Below are 21,126 nucleotides of genomic sequence, written 5' to 3'. Positions count from 1 at the left end.
AATAGCATTAACAGAATTAAAAAACTCATTCAAACTATAAATTGTAGAGTTTATCAACAGGCTGTGCAGTCTTTTCTTCAGAGTTTTAGAGTCACATGTTTTGAAGTTTTCTGGAAGCATGTTAAAGAGTCTTGCACCGCTATAGGAAGGCTTCTTGGTGTAAAGGGTTGTTCTATGCGCTGGAAGGGATATATCATTTGCCCGTCTTGTTGTGTAGCTTGTGACATGTGGCATAACAACATGAAAGGAACTGTGACTATATTTTGTACTGGTTAAAATACTATTAAGCCATTTTGTGCCTTAATGGGCACCCTGTATACTATTATACATTATGTCTTATCATGCGTTAATAACTATTTCTTTTCAAATATACTAAAATCTTTTGTAAATTTGTGTATACTTTTTTGCATACAATAAATTTAATTTAGTACAAAGCTTATTCTAATGAAGGAAAAAGGACGTCTATAGTGTTTATCCTTCATTATCAAGGCTGCTGATATCACCAGTCAAAAAAATATTAAAAGGTTTTTTCATGGAACTTTCAAGCCTGAATAAAAATTGACACTTTATTAAATGTTCAACAATTTTAACCACTTCCAGTAGAGCAAACTGAGGAGGAAAAAAGTCCTCAGTTATTCCAATCTGTCTTATAGCATTCACTTACCCGCCAAAAGTCAGTCTAACCTAAATAACAAAGAAGATCTCTTGGCACATCAATTAAATAAGGAAGAGTAAAGAAATCCATTGCATTGTTGTAGATATTTAATTAAAAATATCCTACAAAAGGGTGTCAGTAAATGTTTTTATGGGGACTAAAACAATAAATATAATTTACATAAATATTTACATAATTATTAAAACATCCATGCATTGAGAAGTACAAACTTATAAATAAAACATCACACTTTTTACAAAGAACATAACTTTGTTATGCAGGTGTCTGAGGGAAAGATGGTCAAGGCGCAGCTTTGAGTAGTCCACTCAGTTTTTCTAAGGCATCCCTGAAACAGAGGAGTCTTTCATCAAACTCATATTTACATGATCACATAAATTGTAACTATCTACAATAAGATAACCTTTTAAGATCCAATAAGAAAACCAGTTAAATGTGAGACAATCAGGTCTATCTTGATTTTTAACAATGTAAATCTATTAATTCTCTAATTATATTTTTGTCTGTCTTTATAAGTATAATTAAATCACAGTGAAGATGATATAAAGGTTAAAGACGAGATAATGATTAAAATAGGTTTGATTGAAAACTTTGACCTAAGAATTTGAATGTTTTATTTTAGAACAGTTCACATTTTTTCTGATTGTGTAGATACTGTACATTATTTTTTGAACATAAACGAAAAGGTAAGATGTACATTTATTAAACTTTTACTTTTGTTAGTTTCATTCAATTATGTTGTAAAGGTAATAAATAATAATGATAGGTCTAAAATTATTAGATAAGAAAAGTTCAGTTATGAAACATCTGCATACAACTGCATACAGTTCAAACAAATGCATACAGATTTTAGGATTCGTGAAAAAGCTAAAAGGGAATATGGGACTCAAACATACATTTCATTTCATTTAATCATTTTTATTTGCCACAAAAATGTACACCATTGACAAAGTATACAAAAAGCTTTGAAATAAATAAGACATCTGAAGAGGAGTTGTTGTGCTCAAGTAAGATGGTTGAGAAATTAATTAGCTGTTTTATTTAGTATTATTCGCTTTACAAAATGTCTCTTCAGAACTTCGAAATCATACAACAACGTTTACAGACAGTGATGTTGGAACTTTCATTACTAGTAATAACAAACTAATAATCAGATATGATTACTAAAAGATAATTTATTGAAAATGAGTGGGTGGGTTTATATGTTCCAACTTTTCAACTTGAAGTATAGGGATTCACTACCTGGCACAGTTCTTATTCCGTAGAAAGAGTTTTTGTTCTTTTTTATATGTAAAAAAATGCTGGAATAAATCATTATTTCATTTTCAGTGCCACGAGAGGAAAACTTTTCCACCACCACAAACCTCTCTTCTCATGGACTTCTTCATTCTCCACATTGCCAGTTCTTAAAGAGTTATATTATTTGAATCATTCAGATCTTTAATGAGGATAAAATTATTCAGTTTATGCTGTTTAAACCAAACATAAGCTTGGATTGTTCACATCAGATATGATATTTAAGAAAGAAATAAAAGGTGTAAAAACCGATATAAGCCTATAAATTAATTATATTACACCAATTCTGGAATCAATAGATTCTTAACAATATAAATTTATCTGCAATTTTCAGTATTTCCTCAACTCTTTATGCTCAATTAATAATACTTACTATTTTTTAAATACACATAGTTATTTGGATGAACTGATTCTAATTTAACATATTTAAGCAAGAAACATGTGTTAAGTTACAAAAATTAAAGAATTTTAGTGTTGTTTTGATTAAAATCTAAGGATTACATGGCTACAAAAATGCCTGTGTGAGAAAGATGAGGTAGCTTATTTATAATCCTGGTGTTTTGTGCAGGAATCTTGAAGCAACTATACTATGACCCACTGTAGCTGTCTTTGTATGATATATTAAATATTTAAAGTTGTGGAGTCACAGTTTGAGAGAGCAAGTCAAAATTTGTTTTAAATTTACATTCATTTGAGAAAAGGTACCTACCTGCTGAGTGGTTTATTGATGTCCAGCTGTTGAGATATTGTTTTAACCTGATTGAGAAGTGGCATCAGCTGAGATGGGGTGTGTCCGACGTGTAACCATACTCGTGGTAATACACTTCCGACCTGAAAACAACATTTTCTTAGACAAACTTCTAACAGTAAAGTTTATTAAATTAAATGCAATATACACAAAGCATTGAGAATATATACAAAAGTAAAGAAACATAATGAAGATTCTACAAATAAATCAAGAAATGTAAAAATCCGTCTTGACACTAATACCAAAATTATTTTATGTTAACAGAAACAGTTAAGATACTTGGTAAATTACTAATGTACTTGTACTTAATAAGTAATTGAAAACAAATCAATTAATCTATTGAATTAACCTTTTCACTTTGGCTCATACCACTAAAAGTAGTTATGTTAGTAAAATAAACTTTAAAGTATAAACTTCTCACTGTTGTGAACTAATGGATGTCAGTATACAGGGTGTACATAAAGTCCTGCACAGGTATAATATTTTCTGAACGATAACTGATAAATCAACAAGATTTGGTACATCAACACTACACCTAAAAATCTACTTTTTGAAGGAACTATCAGTTTTCTGTAATATCATGGGGACGTCCCGCAAGGAGTCAGAAGGAAATCTTAAATAAGAGCATAGGTCAATATGCACATCATTTTAAAGGGCTTATCTAGCAGAGTTTAATGCCGCAAACCGCACTCAAAAAGATTGATCCAGTACAAAATGGCGGCTGTTCAAAGGTTTTACTTGGTTACATTTTATTAGGAGCCATAGCCCCAGTAAAGCAACACTGCAACCAAACAGCACATAGTATTAGTTTTATGTTTATGACAAATCACCTGTCCAAAAATGAAATTCTCAAATAGTTTATTAGCTTCAAGGTTGAAACTTTATCGATTTGTTATTCATCTCAAGTAGGTCTATTGCATCAACAGAATATCAAATCGTTTCCATATTTTGAGCTTCACCTCTACCAAATTCACAGTATTTTAATAAATTGATAGGCTACATTACGGCAGCTACAGTAACACTGACAGTTGGATAAAAAACAATTTTGAACAATGTTTACTCTGGTACTGCAAATAGATAAATATTAATTTAGTTCCTTATTTGGCCGAGAGATTGCAGCACTTTTCATCACAACTGGATAAATATTTAATTTAATAAATGCGCAATATAGTGGACTACACATCATGGCTTGACGAGCTAAACAAAGAACTGTTATTGAACCTAAAATTAAGTATCTAAGAGGAAAAAAAATGTTAAATTTAAATTAGTGCCAGACAGAAATATTGTACCAATTTTTACTTACCATGTGACATTTGACAGCAGCCTCTGTAGCATCAGATATTCTGATTGCCATGAGAAGATAGCGGTTGAGCAAAGAGTCCAGTGCTATCTCACAGATAATCTCCTCACTCAGTAGACCCTGCCATCGCACAATGTTGCTCAGCAGCTTCACTGCACTGGCAAATTGACGTTGGAAGAAAGCACTCATCCGTCCATCCATTATCCTGAAACATAGATCGTCATTAACTGTTTGTAATGAAAGATATAATTTATTACTTCAATTAAGTAAACTTAGATTCCTCAAGATATATCAGTCACTAAAAGCAATACTAAAGAATAGTCTCAGTTTTTGAATTCTACATTTATGGATTGGCAAATTTGTAACTAGAAACGGAGCTTGCAAAATTTATTCTTTTGGTCTTTAATTTTTCAATCTAAAACTTGAAACAGATTCATAACCATTCAAAGTTTTTAATAAACACCAGGAATCTTGTTTTATAATAATTGGAATAGGATATGCATGGAAGCTTACATACAAAACACACATATACTAATCTGAAGCTCTTTACTGCTTAACTTCAATATATTGGAATTTTGCCTCCATATGTTTTAATATTTATTTTTTACACAACCAAACTAAGAATTGATTAACAAACCCAATTATACTTCAGCTTTAGACAAAGAAAATTAAATGATTCAATAATGTTGGAATCTGTCAACAATTAATTATTCTGAAATCATAACTCACGTCCGGGGATAAATTGGAATGAAGACATCGTTATCTACAGCTTCTTTCATCTTCTCTGCGATGTTGTTGATCAGAAGTGTGAATGCTTTGCTGTTTGGACCAAGTGTGGGGTAGTCTTGCAGCAGTTTAGTTACTATGTTTACAAGAGTTAGGCTTTGTGATCGTGACATCGGATCCCACTGAACTCCCACAAGCTCTGACAACAATAACAGTACAGCATAAACTACCAATTATCCAAGATATCAGACATTTATATCAAAGTAATAACTTAATGGGAATTGAGTAGGGCTGAGCCGGTAAAATAAATTCAATTTCAATATTTATACTTGCCATAATTTGCCAAAATCCCAATTTACTCATGAGTTAGTGCAATATTGGAGTACCTGACAGGGCCTTCCTGAAATTGTGTCAACTCATTTATCTGTGTAAAAACTCTTGTGGAAAGGTAATAGCTGTTGATGTTGGGGTCAAGGTCATGGGACAGTCCATGTGTCTGTGTTTTTGTCTACCAGTTTTGGTGACTCTTGTTAGAAAGATCTTACAGAGTTGAAATTTGGTACATTGATATCTCTTGGTCCAAGGAATAAAGAATCAATCCCATTGATTTTCAGTTCAAAAGGCCAAATTGATAGGAAAGTCATAGAGACTTAAAAATTTGAGTATAGTTTCCTTTTGATACAGTTGAAAATTACATTCATTTTGGTGTCAAAGGTTAAATGGAAGTTTTTCTGTTTTAACCCATGTCATGCAATAACCCATTTGTTACATTCTTTGGTTCCTTCGATACTACGTTATATCAGTTTATTTCAATATGTAAAAACTCAAAACTAACTGAAAGCAAGTTCTACGTTTATAAACAACTACTTTGGTACAATTTGCACAGTTAGAAAATGGGGTACGTTCTAACTGCATACTAAGGGCATGATGGTGGCTGGAATAAATACATAATTACATCCATGCTAAGTTTACATCAACAACAACATTTTTTTGGAATATTAGTATCTATTAGACAGTTTTGTTCAGTGGAAACACGTATATAATATATTTGATGGAGTTTTTTGTGTCATGTTTAAAGAATAATAGAAATAAAGTCAACACTTCAACTAGATAAGAATTTATGGGTAGTTGGGAGAGAAAAGATTTAAATTAATTGAACTTTAAAATGTAGTACATTAGACGTCCTAAAGAACCAAAAACAAAATTGATAAATTGTGCATGTTTGTTTATAATGATACTGAAATAAAATTCTGCTCATTCTGGCAACATTTGTTTGAGTAGGTTTTACTTCTTTATTTCAAATTGATCCCTGGCCACATCAAGAAATCACTCATTTTATTCAATCTTGACACAAAGTCCAGTTTATAAAACAAACGGTTTACAAAATATAATTAAACTTTAACTACGAGGGGTATCCAAAAAGTAAGTTTCCATTAATTATGAAAAAGTTAAAAAGACTCAAAAAATAACTGAAACACATTTATTCAACTTTTTACATCATACCTTATTTTTCTACATAGTTACCATCCCTTTCTAAGCACTCTTGGTATCTAGGAAGTAGTTTTTTTTATTCCAGCATCACAAAATTCACCCGCCAAATTTTTAAGCCAAGTATCCACCTCATTTTGAAGGTCATCGCTGTTGGCAAATCGCCGACCGCCAAGGTGTCTTTTCAGCTCCGGAAACAGATGAAAATCGCTAGGCGCAAGATCGAGTATGGAAGATGACCAAAAACATCCCACTTAAATTTCCTCAAAAGTTCCATTGTTGCACGAGCAGCGTGTGGTCGGGCGTTATCTTGAATAAGCAGAACCGTGCGCGACAAAAGTCCGCGCCGTTTATTCTGTATTGCCCGCCGAAGTCTGGTGAGAACTTCACAATACCTTTCTGCATTTATGGTTTCGCCACGAGGAAGATAGTCAATCAATAACACTCCACGGCAGTCCCAAAAAACTGTAGCCATTACCTTTCCTGCCGACTCAAAAACTTTGGCTTTTTGAGGAGCTGCCTCTCCTTTTTTTTGCCACACCATACTCTGGCGTTTGGTCTCTGGAGTTGAGTGGTGAATCCATGTTTCATCACCAGTGACTATTCTACTGAAAAGGTTTTCATCTTCATCGTCAAACAATCGCAAGAAAGACTGGGCAGCAGCCATTCGTTGTTGTTTATGGGCATTGCTCAATAAGCGAGGCACCCATCTTGCACACACTTTTGCAAGCTGAAGATCTTCTGTCATGATATTGTGCACAGATGACCGGCTAACTTCAACACTTGACGGCAGTTTATCCATAATTTCATCGAGAGTCACTCGCTTATCATTGTCAATAACTGCTCGTACAGCATTAATGACGTCAGGTTGCCGAGAATTGGCCGGTCGGCCACTACGCTCATCGTCATGAACATTTTTTCTTCCTTCCAAAAACATTGCACGCCAACGACGGACCATCTGAACGGACTTAACATGTTCACCATACACTTGACACAACTGACGATGAATTTCAACGGCAGTTTCGTTTTTTGGCGGTCAAGAAACGAATAACACTACGGACTTCGCAACTGGCGGCAGAACGCAGTGGAGTCTCCATGATGTTTGGGCAGCAACTGACTGAGAAGCGTGACAATGGGCTAGTGCGCCGGACCTGTTGCCAACCGAACCACGCTACATATCCCCGCCCACAGCTGCATGCTGTGTTACGTACGCGTCTTTTTACAGAACAGGGAAACTTACTTTTTGGATACCCCTCGTACATTGTGCCCATGTTTGATTCAGTTTACTGAAACTGAAATCAGGTTCATATTTAGTACAAGATCTTCTCATCCCTTCAAGTATGTTAGTTAGATTTGTGATATGCATTAAAATGGAACAATGACAATAAATACTTACGGTCTAACTTTGGAATGATTACTTTTTCAACACATTTTGGAACAAGCTCTAAATCAGGGTCTGATCTTAACAGATCTTCCGTCTCATTATCTCTAATGTTGTACAGCAACAGTTGTTGATTCCATCTTGTCTCATCTAAATCCAAACCTCCCTGTAAATATATAAGAATTAATTATTTATCTATTCAGTGCCTACATTTTAATTTTGTAAAACCTTTTTTTGTTGAAGACATTGAAGCTAGGACAAGAACAAATAGTTTGGTGACATTCTTAAGAAAAAGGTGCTAATGACGGTCTGATGTCGATGGATAGGAACATGTATACCTGTTCTATTCTATTTAATTTGACAATACCTTTAGTTTAATTTTACCACTAATATTAGCTACTCGCTACAAAATTACACTTACCAGATTGATGTTTACTCTATTCATCTATCCAACAAGCATCACTCTAAATCTCATGTAAATTTGAATATTAAATTTATTAACACACTAGCTTTGCACGCTTTTTGTAAGCTTTGCTCATATATGGGCACTTCTGGTTCAAGTGAATTATATTTCCAAAGCCAACAGAGTAGAGTTGCCTTGACGTCACAATCAAGAAAATCTGGCATAAGTATATTGTATACGTACATGTACTTTATTATAAAGTGATCTAACACTCAAGCTTGAAGTTCAACCAGAAATTTATTTTAAAGACAAATATACATCATAACTTAGAGCCTTCAAATAATGTTTGGCTGTTTAATATACATAACTATCTCGTAATTGGAGTTTATAATGTGCAGGCACTTTGGAAACTTTTATATTTTGCAGCGCTACCTAGTGGCGATTTACATCATAGGGTATACCCTTCTCCGTGGAAATATACACATATATACAAATTTTCATAATGATCAATCACATAATTTACGATTCAATAAAGGACATAACAAACAAACATTCATTTATATATATATAGATCAGTCACATTGGGCTGAGAAAAACTGTTAGTTATGTTTTGTCTTTCTAGCCCATAATTAGAAGCTTTATTACAAACAAATTTACAACTTAGATAACCCATATATTGATAAATGACAAAAGCAAAATATTTCAATTATCAACTAAAAATGACCATAATCCAGACTTTAATAAAGAAGTTAGCTCAGTTTGAATTTTATAAAATGAGGTTTAGATAAAATGTCAATCAATTTTTGATGGTACACTGAATATTATTCTGCCAAATGATTTTCATCATAAACAAATAACTTTTGTGTTAGGTAAAGAAATGTCTAATTTTGCAGTTTGCTTAATACCCAGTATTTTCCATCTTGAGGGTAAATAATTAATCTCAGTGTCAAATAGATTACTGTACCTCATTAAAAGGAGACCAGAATAATATTTTGAGTCTAATGAGAGGTCCTAATGCTTTAGGTAAGCACAGATGAACATATGCTTCACTATAAGCATCACGATCAGTTCGTTTCCACAAGTCAAAACGTTGTAGAACCCCAGGTATTGTTGAAAATTCATCTAGGGCATCTTCAAACACATGACGAGCATCATTTTCAATTTGTTCTGAAACAAATATTATCATAAAAATAAACAAAAATAAAATTAGTATAAAAAGTAGCTCTTTTATGATCAAGAGGTGTACAAATACGTCTCTTTATATTGAATAAGAATTAAAAGATTAGGTACAAGGAGTATTAGATAAGGAAAGATAACTAATTTTTTACTTAGGGTACCAAATGGGTTGAAAATGTAGAAGAAATTTTGGATGCCTAGACAACGTAAAAAATATATACTATTCAAAAAACAAATTATTATATATAATATAGTTTAAAGTCAAAAATATATCCTCTAATAAGGTGGTAAGCATACAATTAATAGAATTATGGAATTTATTTCTGCATCAAATCCAATAAATCTGTCAGTATCAGTTCTTGTTAGAAGTTAGAAATTATTGAAATTTGACACTTAGCCCTCGAATTACTAACCAAACTAACTAACTGGTAGCCTAATTGATTTAACATTTGTGAGTTTAGAAGTAATTTAATGTTTTGTGTGTTTCTTGTTATATTTTGTCCTCTTATAGGGGTTTGACACTTTCATTCTTGAAAGTTGTTTAGTAACTTATATAAAAACCTGAGTAATTTATATCCATCTATACAATTTTTGGGATCCAAAAAATATAAAAAATGTAAAGTTGTAAAAAGCTTTTATAGTTTTTTATTTCAAAACAGTTGCAATATAGTCTTAAAGTGCAGGGATTGCTATTTGCTATTTCTACGTATTTTGTGTAATACAACAACATAGTTATATAATGTTACTGGCCGCTAGAAACAATTTCCTGTTCCAATGTTACGTTTTGATTTTCACACTCATTGTTTGTGAGCTGTTTACATCTAATGTACGTGAGTAAAGCCGCTAGAAACAATTTCCTGTTCCAATGTTACGTTTTGATTTTCACACTCATTGTTTGTGAGCTGTTTACATCTAATGTACGTGAGTAAAAAAGTAAGTCATTCGGTTTGCTTGGTTCAGCTGGAAAAGAAACCTATTGTATTGTAATATTTCAGTGTAATAAATTTAGATTTATGTTATTTTGTGTATAGTTATAATTATACATTTACTAAAATATTGTTATAGCTGTTTATTTTTCATTACATTTGGCACAACAGTAATTATGTCTTATTATTTTTTCATCTTTACTTTTTAGATAATTTTTGTTGTTGTTCATGTTTGTTTTTAGTTATTTGTTACAAAGAACTTAGAGAAAAATTGTTAACAAATATTTACATAGCAGTATTTTACATGAAATGTTTTATACATTTATCTTCCCTATGGATGAACAAAACAATGAAATAGGCCATTTATAATTTCTTTCCTAAGCCACTACATAGTTTGGTTAAATTGGCAAGCACTTTTGGGTATGACAGATGCTGTAGTACTAAAAGGTTAAGACTCTTACTTCAGATACAGTTGTAACTACTAATTTAGTTTTAGCAATGACTTAATTTGTAGCTTTTTGAGTTAGTTTTAGATTCGGGTCTCACCAACTCAAATTACTTTCTAAATTTACTTCCAAAAATTGTGCTTCTGAAATTTTACAAATCTTTCCATTTGTTTTTTTAAATCTTAATTATAAATATTACTCTTGTTATATTCACAATACAAGATGTTATATGGAGAAGACATTTTAATTGACCACATCAACTCTTTCACTTAGCAACCTTTCATATACCTAAGCATCTGTTTCTTTATAATACCTTTCTGAGTTCTAAGCATTGCAGATTCCATTTCAGTAATTTCGTCATCACTGCTCATACCCTCTACATGTTTCTGTGTGGATTTTGCTTCCCGCGCCTTCATTCGACGTATTCTTCGGCCTTCTCTTTCAGCTGCTCTTCTTACTTGCAGATCATCCCGCTTAGTTGCAGTATTTTCTGAAACATACATACAATATAATAAACAATTTAACAATTGCAATTTTTATTATAAAACTCTTTTTAAAAAATACCGTTGGATTTTATTAGTTTAAAACGATAATTTTGAAAACTATTTTGTTTTACTTGTAGAACTGTATAACAATAAGAAAAACTTATTCAACTTAACTTTTATGTAGGCAAACATTAAGCTTATTACAAGTACTTACTTATTAAAGAACTTGATTATTATAATAATGAGTACGGGGACCAGTAAATGTTTTTTAATGTTTCATACATCTTTACTGTTCTTGAAGCAGTTACCTGCAGCAGACACATTACAGCGCAGAGACTGAGTTCATCTGTCCGGACTCACTCAGTACAGTCCAAAAGTGAAGCTAATGATTAAATATTTATTAGCTGTCTATCATTAAAAAAAGTATTACATAAATGTTTTAAAAAGTTCAAATTTATTACTAACTAAACAAAATTTCCATATAAATATTTTGAATTGACTATAACCAAAAATGTTAATGAAGGTCATTAAGTTTATTTATTACATCCAAAGCTTTTATACAAGAGCTATAAGGGGGTTTCCCAAGGCTGAGTACTTGGGCCATTTCTTTTTATTATTTTTACTAATGATCTCCCAACTTTCTTATCCAGTAAGTGTGTTTTATATGCTGATGACACAACACTGTTAAATGTAGGAAAAGATCTTAATCTATTACTCGAAGACAGTGAAACCGCATTTAAAAAATCTTGCATTTGGCCTGAAAATAATAAATTATTACTTAATAAAAATAAGACAGAAAGAATTGTTTTTGGGCTTAAAAACACTGAAAATAAATCTGTTAAACTCCTAGGAATACATCTAGACTGCAAGCTTGAACATACAAATCAATTGTGTAAAAAATGGGCTAAAGTTCTTATCTTATTAAGAAAACTAAAAACATGTACCAGTAAGGAACTTATTTTAAATGTTTATTACTCTTTTTTCACTGTCACCAATTATACAGTACAACTCTTTAGGGGAACCCCTCTGGGGCTCAAAGTTTTTATATGGTAAAAGAAGGCAATTAGATGTATTGTGGGAATTAGGGGCTTTGAATCATGTAGACCTCATTTTATTGATCTAGGTATTCTAACATTACCCTGTGTGTTCATGTTTCAGTCAATTATGTATGTTAAAAACCATGATGTAGAATATAATTTAAGAAATAGTAAACATATATACAACACCAGAAATAAAAACCGTATTCATGAACAATTTGTATGTGTAAGTCAGATGAAAAGAAGTTACATACATATTGGCATAAAGCTTTCAAACAAATTACCTCTAAACGTAAAGTATTTGTCTGTAAATAGTTTTAAATTAATTTCTAAGAAAAGCTTTTTATAGTTTAGACAAATTTTACAATGTTTCATTAGATAGTATATTACCACTTTGTTTCTCAACTTTCTTTTCACAAATTTCAGAAAACTTGAATTATTTTGTGTTTGGAATGGAAATGGTATCTGATGATAAGTTACTTGTCTTGATATAGACTGTATATATTGCCACCTGACACAGGGTTAAAATCATTTACTATAGCCAGTCACATGCTGTTATTGAATAGGGATATTTATTTTTTATTTTCTTAATTGTACTAGATGATTGAACATAATGACAAGCCTACACAGACTTAAATATAATATATTTATAATAATTAATAATGTTAATGATCATAATGTTTGTAACACTAAATAGAAGGCATGTGCATGTTTGCAATTATTATCTTTACTTTGTGCGAAACATTTCTGATATTTTGAGTCCTATGTGCAACCTGCTACTTATGTTTCCAAACTTCAACTTATTCAATTTTTGGTTCTTTTGGTGATTGTAATAATCCTCCATATTCAAAAATTAATGAATCTTTCACTAACATGTCATGTATGTGTGCAAGTTGTGAAATAAATGAAAATTTATTCATACAATATTATATGTACCAAATGCATTTCTTTGTATATTTTACAGAATTTGAAGTAGAATATGTGTATCATTTTATAATTTGTTTCATTGTAAAACACTCCAAATATTTTTATGCAACTGCACAATTTTTTTAGTAAGAGTCGTTACCACAGTCAATATAACTAGTTCCTGAACAACTGCTCCATCAAACAGCATTGTAAGAACCATTCCGCAGAGTTATATTATCAGTTAACACTAACTAACTTCTTCTATATATATATATATATATATATATATCTTGACTTTGACTTTGAATGTAGATTGACACAGAAGACTAATCTGGAACTCTTTGCTCAGTTGGTCTTGTTATACATGGGAGATATCACAATTTGGATGTGCCCTGTTAGTAGATTTTTATCCATCCCACAACAGTTTACTCGCAAACTCATCCTTAATAGACTTTCTTGGATTCCATTCATCCTAATGAATTCCAGTACCTGAACTGTCAAAGTGCCTATACTATCATCGTCCTGGATTTTCGCCAGTGAATAGCACATACAGAGAATTGCACTCAGAATGGTCCAAGGCAAGTACGAACACTCGAATAAGTGAGTTTCATGGCAAGGTGGGAGTTGGCTGCACAAAAGTGTCCTGATTCCATAATCAAAATCGTACTATACTCTTAATTGTACGCCTGATCTAATACGGAATATCCAATGTACTGTTTGTTATTGAGCACTCTTTCAGCCAGCAGGTCAGGACCTGACTGCAACAATTGGATGGCAGTTGTCACAAATAAAGCTGTAAATATCACCTTTCCTTTCTCATTAAATAGCTTTGGAGGTCATTCCTCAAATCAAATTATCCCTTCTCATCTGCAACTCGACTTGGTTGGAGGGTGCAATTCCTTCATCCACTTTGTCCCACTACACCAATACCAGAACTGTACAAATTAATGACGGGCAAATCCAGAATTTTATAATCTCAAATTAAAAAATTTATTAAAAATCTATTCCTCATTCTTTAATTTCAAATCCTAATGGCATTTTTTACCTTAAGTATGATTTACACAAAATGATCAAATTTGTTAAGAGACCGTCCAATAATATTAAAAGTATTCTAAGATACCACCATTTTAAAGGGATTTGCAGAGACTCAGAGAAATAGCTACATTTAAGTCATATACCCCCTATCTTCTACTTTAATTTGATATATTATAATACGGGCTGTTATATTATGTCTCTAATCTGTAAAAAAATTTGGACATACATCTTTATCACTTATAAAAAGTATTTAAACATGTTACACTTTTTCATGCAATTCATGACACAGCAAATCTCCGCCGATTTAATTGCTGAATCCCGCCAATCGATGCTCGAATCTGAATATTTGTTGAAGATTCAGTGGATTCGAGATTTGGCTTCAAACACCACTACTGTACACGCTACATTTCAAAAGCACGATAAGTCTAGCCCTCTAGCTAGTTCTTCTCAAAATATGTATTACAAAAATTAAGTATGGCTGTAGCAAGTTTACTGACTGGTGGAAACAGCCAATTCCTCAGCCTGATCACGCATGTCCTGACGTCGTCTGCTAGTCAGCTCAGAGGCCCGCCGTCGGTACAGACTCAGCAGTCTCTGCTCCATAGCCGATATAATCACCACCTGCAAATTAACTGCAATTAGTCTATTGTTTCTAAATGCTTACAATTTAAATAGCTATAACAAATAGTGAATAAGGTTTTATAAAAACGTCTTTTACATTAAAAATCAGAAATAAACAATCTGAAATCTGAGTTCAACAATATTAAATAGGTTACATATTGTTGCAACTGATTTTATATATATTCTGATATTTTTTTATGAATGCAATGTGTTTAACCATCTTTGTTATGAAGTCTACGATGCTGAGGCATCTTGTCAAGTTTCAAATCCTCCAAACAAACCTTTCTTATTAAACACTTTCAACCTCTTACTTAAAGAATCTCCCTTTGTTCCTGCTTGCTGGGACTTGCCTGTAATCCATGGATAGACAAATTACTTCTGAAGAGAAATATAAAAATTGATTTTATCATTTCCTTTTGCCCTAAATTCCAAGTACAAATTAAATTACCTAAAATAATTAAAAATTCATCTCTAAATTTTTGAGATCCTGTATTATTTATAGAACAATTTTAATAATATAATTGTAAACAGAGACTAGTGCAATAAGGGGTGTTGTATTTTAAAGGTAACATTAATGGAACGAAACAAATAAAATGCTAAAGTAAAGAACAGTTTTACATATGGGCGGCTGAAAGGCAAAGTGGTCTAAGTCACTTTTTTTGTCATTTTGAGTTATGGTCCTATATTTGGATTGCCAGCAGCTGATTTCATTTTATGGCAAAGAGACCCAAGTCGTAGTTCGCCTAAAAATCCGCTAGAGCGCAGAAGCTTACTGTGCCTGACTGATGTCCAGCTGTATATTCGTACCGGCAGAGTGGTCTAAGTCAGACTTCACTTGTCATACCAGCTGAGGCTTGAAACAGTTGCTTTCTTTTGCCAATTATTGTTGTGTTTTATAAAGTTCACGGTGATGGAAGACGATGATACACCTAGTGAGCCTAGCGTTTCTTCAGTACTCAGGATCAGATGACTTCCAACCTTCTGGTGAATTTAGTTCAGGTAAGAAATTAAATAATTATGAACCTAACCTCAAAACTTGTACCGGGCTGGGCCTAGATCTACACATTACTAGGTACTTTTTTTAGAGCGTACAGCTATAGTTCAATCTGTATAAACGAATATGTGTTTTTTTGTTACAGATGACTCTCGGCACTCTGGAAACCCTGAAAATTCTGCTGGTGATGGTGATGGCGAAGGACCATGATGAAATGATTCCCAGTTGCTGTTCAAGAAGAGCCACCCAAAAGGACAACGAAAAAACGTCAAAGAAGAGAAAGCAAGCGACAAATTAGAAAGAAGCAAAGGAATTCTGGTTCGTCCTATAAAACAGAGAAAGGTAAAACAGTTGTAGCAAAATTATTTAGAAATACTCCGTGCTTGTGCAAAAAGAAATGTGACAATAACATTGATGAAGAAACAAGGAAACATGCTTTTTCAGTTTTTTGGAAGTTGGGATCTTTCAAATTGCAAAATGCCTATTTGTGTGGCTTGGTTTAAGCAAGAAATCCCAAAATGTCGTCGGCCAAGGGATGGTTCCCGCCCAAACAAGAGCTCGTCCAACCATTTTTACATTCATAATGTGATGGCAACAACATCAATGTTTGTAGACACCTTTCAGATCAGCCACGGTCGATTGACGCGATCCTTGAAAGAAGCTAAAAGATGGAAAAGCACCTGGATTGGACGAACGTGGCTGTCATGTTCCAGCCAACAAAATTGCTGTTGATCGTATGAATGTTGTTAGGGAACATATATTCTCTTTTCCTGCGTACCAATCGCATTATTATACTAGGACTCAAAACCCTAACAGAAAGTATTTACCATCACACTTGACCATCACTGCTATGTACAAAGTCGTATTTAGAATACTGTAATGGGAAAGGCGATCCTGTCAGTGAGGCGTGTGTATCGTCGCACATTTAACACTGAGTTCAACTTACATTTTCATTCCCCTCTAAAAGATACTTGCGGAAAATGCGATGTGTTTAAAAAATAAATTGAACGTATTACAAAATGAGCAGGAAAAACAACATTTGAAAGCAATGCATGAACTGCATTTTAAGAAAAGCAGAAGCTGCTAGGTCAGCAAAAGGACGAAGACGCAAAGCAATCAAAAGATGATCCAAACTATTATGCGTTCACATTTGACCTAAGAAAAAGCTTTACTATTTCCTAGACTTACTACTGGTATAGCTTATTATAAGCGAAACATGTATTTGTACAATTTAGGGTGTCACGAACTAAAAAATGGGTTAGGGTTTATGTACAACATGGGACGAAACCCAAGCTTCCCGTGGTTCCCAAGAGATAGTTCCTGCGTAACCAAGCACTTGCTATCAAGGGCTAAAGATTGCAAACATATTGTTATGTACAGCGATACATGTACTGGAAAAAACAGAAATTGGAACTTTGCTCTTGCTATGCAAAAGTTGACACAGATGGAAACGTCTATCGATGTAATTGATTTGAAATACATGGTAAGTGGCCATTCATTTTTTACCAAATGACACGGACGTTGATAAAGGAAAAAATTCAACTGGCTGAAAACCCAGTAGATCAGATTTATCAAGAGAAGAACCTTTTGTCCTTTTCTACAAGGAAACTCTACAGAAAGATGTACAGTTTGAATCAGTGTCTCTCGCTTGGTTCGAAACAAAAGACAAAGAAAATCGAAAACAATGACCAAATACCTGTTGGGTTGATTGAACAAAGTCACTTGTACAATGCTCCCCGTCCTGTGACTAAAGAGAAGAAAAGGGATATGTTTAGACCTTTTGGACTATATTCCACCCGTTCATCATGAGTTCTACCATAACTTGATCACAGGTGGTGATGATGTTGAGGACATTGGACTTCTGGAAGAGGTGGCTGAACCAGAGCAAGACGAAAACATTGATTAAAAAAAAAATCATTTATCTGATGTAGGCCTATCATGTCTTTTTATACAAGTTGAACTGTAATAAAGTAAGCTACTTTTTATTATTACCAGTTTTTTTTTTATTTTTCATTTTTTATTTTTTTCAGCTAAAAGTATCAACTAACGTAAGCCAAAGTGATCTAAGTCACGTTTTACAGTTAAGTGGTCTAAAGTCCTGACTTAGACCCACTTTTACCCATCTAATTAATTAAAATTTGGTATTAAAACTTACTTAAGGTAAAGTGGTCTAAGTCAGTTTTTTTGGCTATAGCGTTAAGGAAAAACACGCTAAAAAAAGTTATATGCTTTAAAAATAAAAGATTATTGTACAAAAGTAACTAAAAAAATAATTGTTTAACTAAAGTCAGTCATTACAAAATTATTGCAAAAAATCTAAAACATCAATTATCTCAGAAACAGGTTTGTATGACTTAGACCACTTTGCATTTCAGCCGCCCCATATTGACTACTACAGAACTTTGTATTGTCCCAAATGCAACATTGGTTACATCTATCCAACACCATATTTACAGATGTCTTCTTGACAGCTTTATATGACTGGTAACTGTAAAATGCATGGTCGTTGTAGATTATTTTTGCCTGGAATGTGTTGTGATATATGGTTATTCTGAGGAAAAATCTTTGAAAATTACTTTGAACAAATACACTAAAGAAATACTCTGAAATTGATCCGATTAGTAAACAGAAATGACCGAGAGAATGCTAGAAACCGATATTTCATTCCAGGGATTGGCTACATTCTTTTCTAACAAGTAACACAGGAATTATAACTGAAATCGGAATCAACACCAACATTTTTGTACTAGAATCAGAATCAATTTTTTTCAGAATTTGTAGAATTTAATTTTTTTTTATTTAATTTTTTTTGAGAATCTGAATTTTTTTGTAACTATTACTATATAAGACTAATACTCTGATGAGATAACAAAAATAATTTTAATACAGACGAGGAAAAACTGCTTGTATTCAACACAGCAAACATAAGGTAAATAATTTTTTTACAAAATTTGACTGAAATTTGTAGTCAGATCATCTTTCTATTAAGTTAGTTTAAAATTAGTTAGATATGACAGTCATAGTAGCTAAAGTATTAACTAATTATGTTAACTCATTAAGGTCAATCAGATAATAGTTGGTTGTATACCTGAATTAGGATTAAATGGGTCCTAGATTCATTGTTCACAGTTTATCTTCAACCCTGTACTTTCCTCACTAGTAGTATAAAGAACACATATTTACTTTGAAGTGCACCAATTGATACTTAAAGCACGGTATACGGATATGTCTCTACTATCAGAATTGCACTAAATGCGGTATACAGGAATAATCCTTATTGTCTTATTTTGGTTTATTGTGTACATTATAATTCACAAAAATGTCAATATGCTTGAATGTATTGGTTTATAACTTTCAAAAAGCAAATTAGATTGCGTGTCATGCCAAAAATAAACCAATAACCAGAACTACTCTTTTATTGTTGGTTCATCTGACCATACGTGGCATGGCATACAGTTGTATCCAAACAGCAAGTGTGCATGTAAAACACTGTTGCCAGTACCCAAGGCCAAATTTTCTTCAGCAATTGAGGGGTTTATAGTTTTACATAAAATTCTTATTGCTTATGATCCAGAAAAACACAACAACAGCTCAAAACTAAGAATCAGTAAAGTGTTTTTATAAAAACTGTGTAAACAAACCTAGATCCTCAAAAAATTCATGTGGATTTACTTTGTGAATAAGGATAGACTCCTCCATCTTTGCAAAGTATTTAATGTTAAACCTTAATAGTATGCTATAACTGATTTAGAGGAAAAATCACTCTACCTTTTCAAAAAATGTATTCATACAATATAGTTTGAATACCTGCAATGTTTTATTGTTCACTAAAATACCATTGATTCAATAGCAAAATAAACAATCAAAATCTAGTTCTGTCTATTTTTATCTTTAGAATGTAAAGTTTTTTATATTTATAGCTGATTGTTTAATAATTTAACCTATACTCTTCTGTTGCATATAAAAATTTAAAACATCGCAAAATATAATAATCATCATTATCATCTGTTTTTGCTAACAAAATTGAAAACTTAAAAAACAGTCTGATACCGGCTATATAAGCCTAACAACTACGAATATTATAAACAAATTACCTACATGCATAAGAAACATTATTTCATTTTTTATTATTGTTACTAATTATATTAAACAATACTAGATGACTCAATGACTATTTTAAACAAAACCCTTTAGTTTTTTAGGGTAATTAAAAAAAATTTTCTAGATCTGAAAAGTAATTGATCTAAAAAAGATTAAGAAAATTTACAGGGAACCAGCTAAACTGAAATAAATAGAGATCTAGGAATGTGCATTATGTGTTACCATTTTTCCATTTAAGTGAGTCTTTCTACTTATCCATTATTTGAAAAAAAAATCATCAATACTAGTTGAACATCATTTTCATGCTTTTGTTTTTCTTGTATGTCTTGGTTGAGTATCTGTGTTTAAGTACAACTCTTGGGTTAAGTAAGCTAAATACCGTAACAGTTCTAGATTTTAAATATATTTCTATCCACAAATGGGATACAGAGAAGATTAAAATAGCCCCATGCACCACAGGCATCAGTCACTTACTCCCTGTTAGAATTCTTTATATGATAAATTCTCAAACTCCAATGTTACACAAAACTTCAGAAGAATGTATGTAGAGATATGTGTATTGTACTTGAGTTTTCAAGTAAGTATGTATGTCAATTGAACAACTGATCAGAATTCAATACAGAAAGTACAGTAAACACAGTAATATGGGCAACACAACAGAGAACTACTGCACTGTATTGACACAACTGATGTTGCATAAATAATGTATACATCCTACCATATAACTACAGAGGTAATATGTGCATCACAAGGTACAATTACACTACCATGGAGTGAAGGGAAGAAAAGGTGTTCAGGAAAAAGTCTAATAACTGATTTCAAATGTGATTGAATCCTATATAAGGGATTTCAGTGATACCCTACTGAAGACCTCAAACTTTAGTGCCCTATACAATAGGATGGAAGATATGATTAAATGCATAGATAAACACATTTTCCAATGATCTCCACTCACCTCAGAGATTCTGAGAATATCTCACTGTCTCTCAGATGTCACATAATGTTCCTGGAGTGTTTGATTGCTGTTGAAGATCATAAACTTCTTGGCCAATGCAATCGAATGGGAAAGTTTATGGTGATGGTAATATTGAAAAACAATAACCACTCATCTTAAGTATGCTAGGAGGATGGAATGGCCATAAATGTAATTTGTTTAGTAGCAGTTATATTAGGGACTACAAGCATAGAGTACTGTAAAATATTATAAGTAACATATAATATATTACTCTATGCTACAGGCTTCAAGATTTAGGCTGCCAGACAGAATAACACATTTTCCAATGACCATCATTGACTGTAGGGATGTTTCAGATCATATCACAATCCTCATGATATGCTTATTGGAGGCTATGTATTTACTTCAGAGTGCTATGATGCAGTAGTA

At 32.5% G+C, this 21,126-nt stretch overlaps 1 protein-coding gene across 1 annotated transcript in view; it reads right to left on the bottom strand.

Moving 5' to 3' along the window:
* Window positions 1-744: 744 nt before the first annotated feature.
* The window catches only part of LOC124360292 (PAX3- and PAX7-binding protein 1), a 42,740-nt gene continuing 22,358 nt past the window's right edge, over window positions 745-21,126 (bottom strand). Inside the window, exons 9-16 of the mRNA XM_046813796.1 lie at window positions 14,524-14,647; window positions 10,877-11,053; window positions 8,980-9,182; window positions 7,628-7,778; window positions 4,747-4,942; window positions 4,021-4,222; window positions 2,679-2,800; window positions 745-1,001 (exon numbers count right to left, since the gene is read on the bottom strand). Coding sequence (XP_046669752.1) covers window positions 956-1,001; window positions 2,679-2,800; window positions 4,021-4,222; window positions 4,747-4,942; window positions 7,628-7,778; window positions 8,980-9,182; window positions 10,877-11,053; window positions 14,524-14,647 — 1,221 coding nt within the window. The 3' untranslated portion in view covers window positions 745-955. The remainder of the gene's footprint in view (window positions 1,002-2,678; window positions 2,801-4,020; window positions 4,223-4,746; window positions 4,943-7,627; window positions 7,779-8,979; window positions 9,183-10,876; window positions 11,054-14,523; window positions 14,648-21,126) is intronic.

This window comes from Homalodisca vitripennis, chromosome 4 (genome assembly GCF_021130785.1).
Source record: "Homalodisca vitripennis isolate AUS2020 chromosome 4, UT_GWSS_2.1, whole genome shotgun sequence".
NCBI lineage: Eukaryota > Metazoa > Arthropoda > Insecta > Hemiptera > Cicadellidae > Homalodisca > Homalodisca vitripennis.
This window is presented reverse-complemented; position numbering and strand designations above follow the sequence as displayed.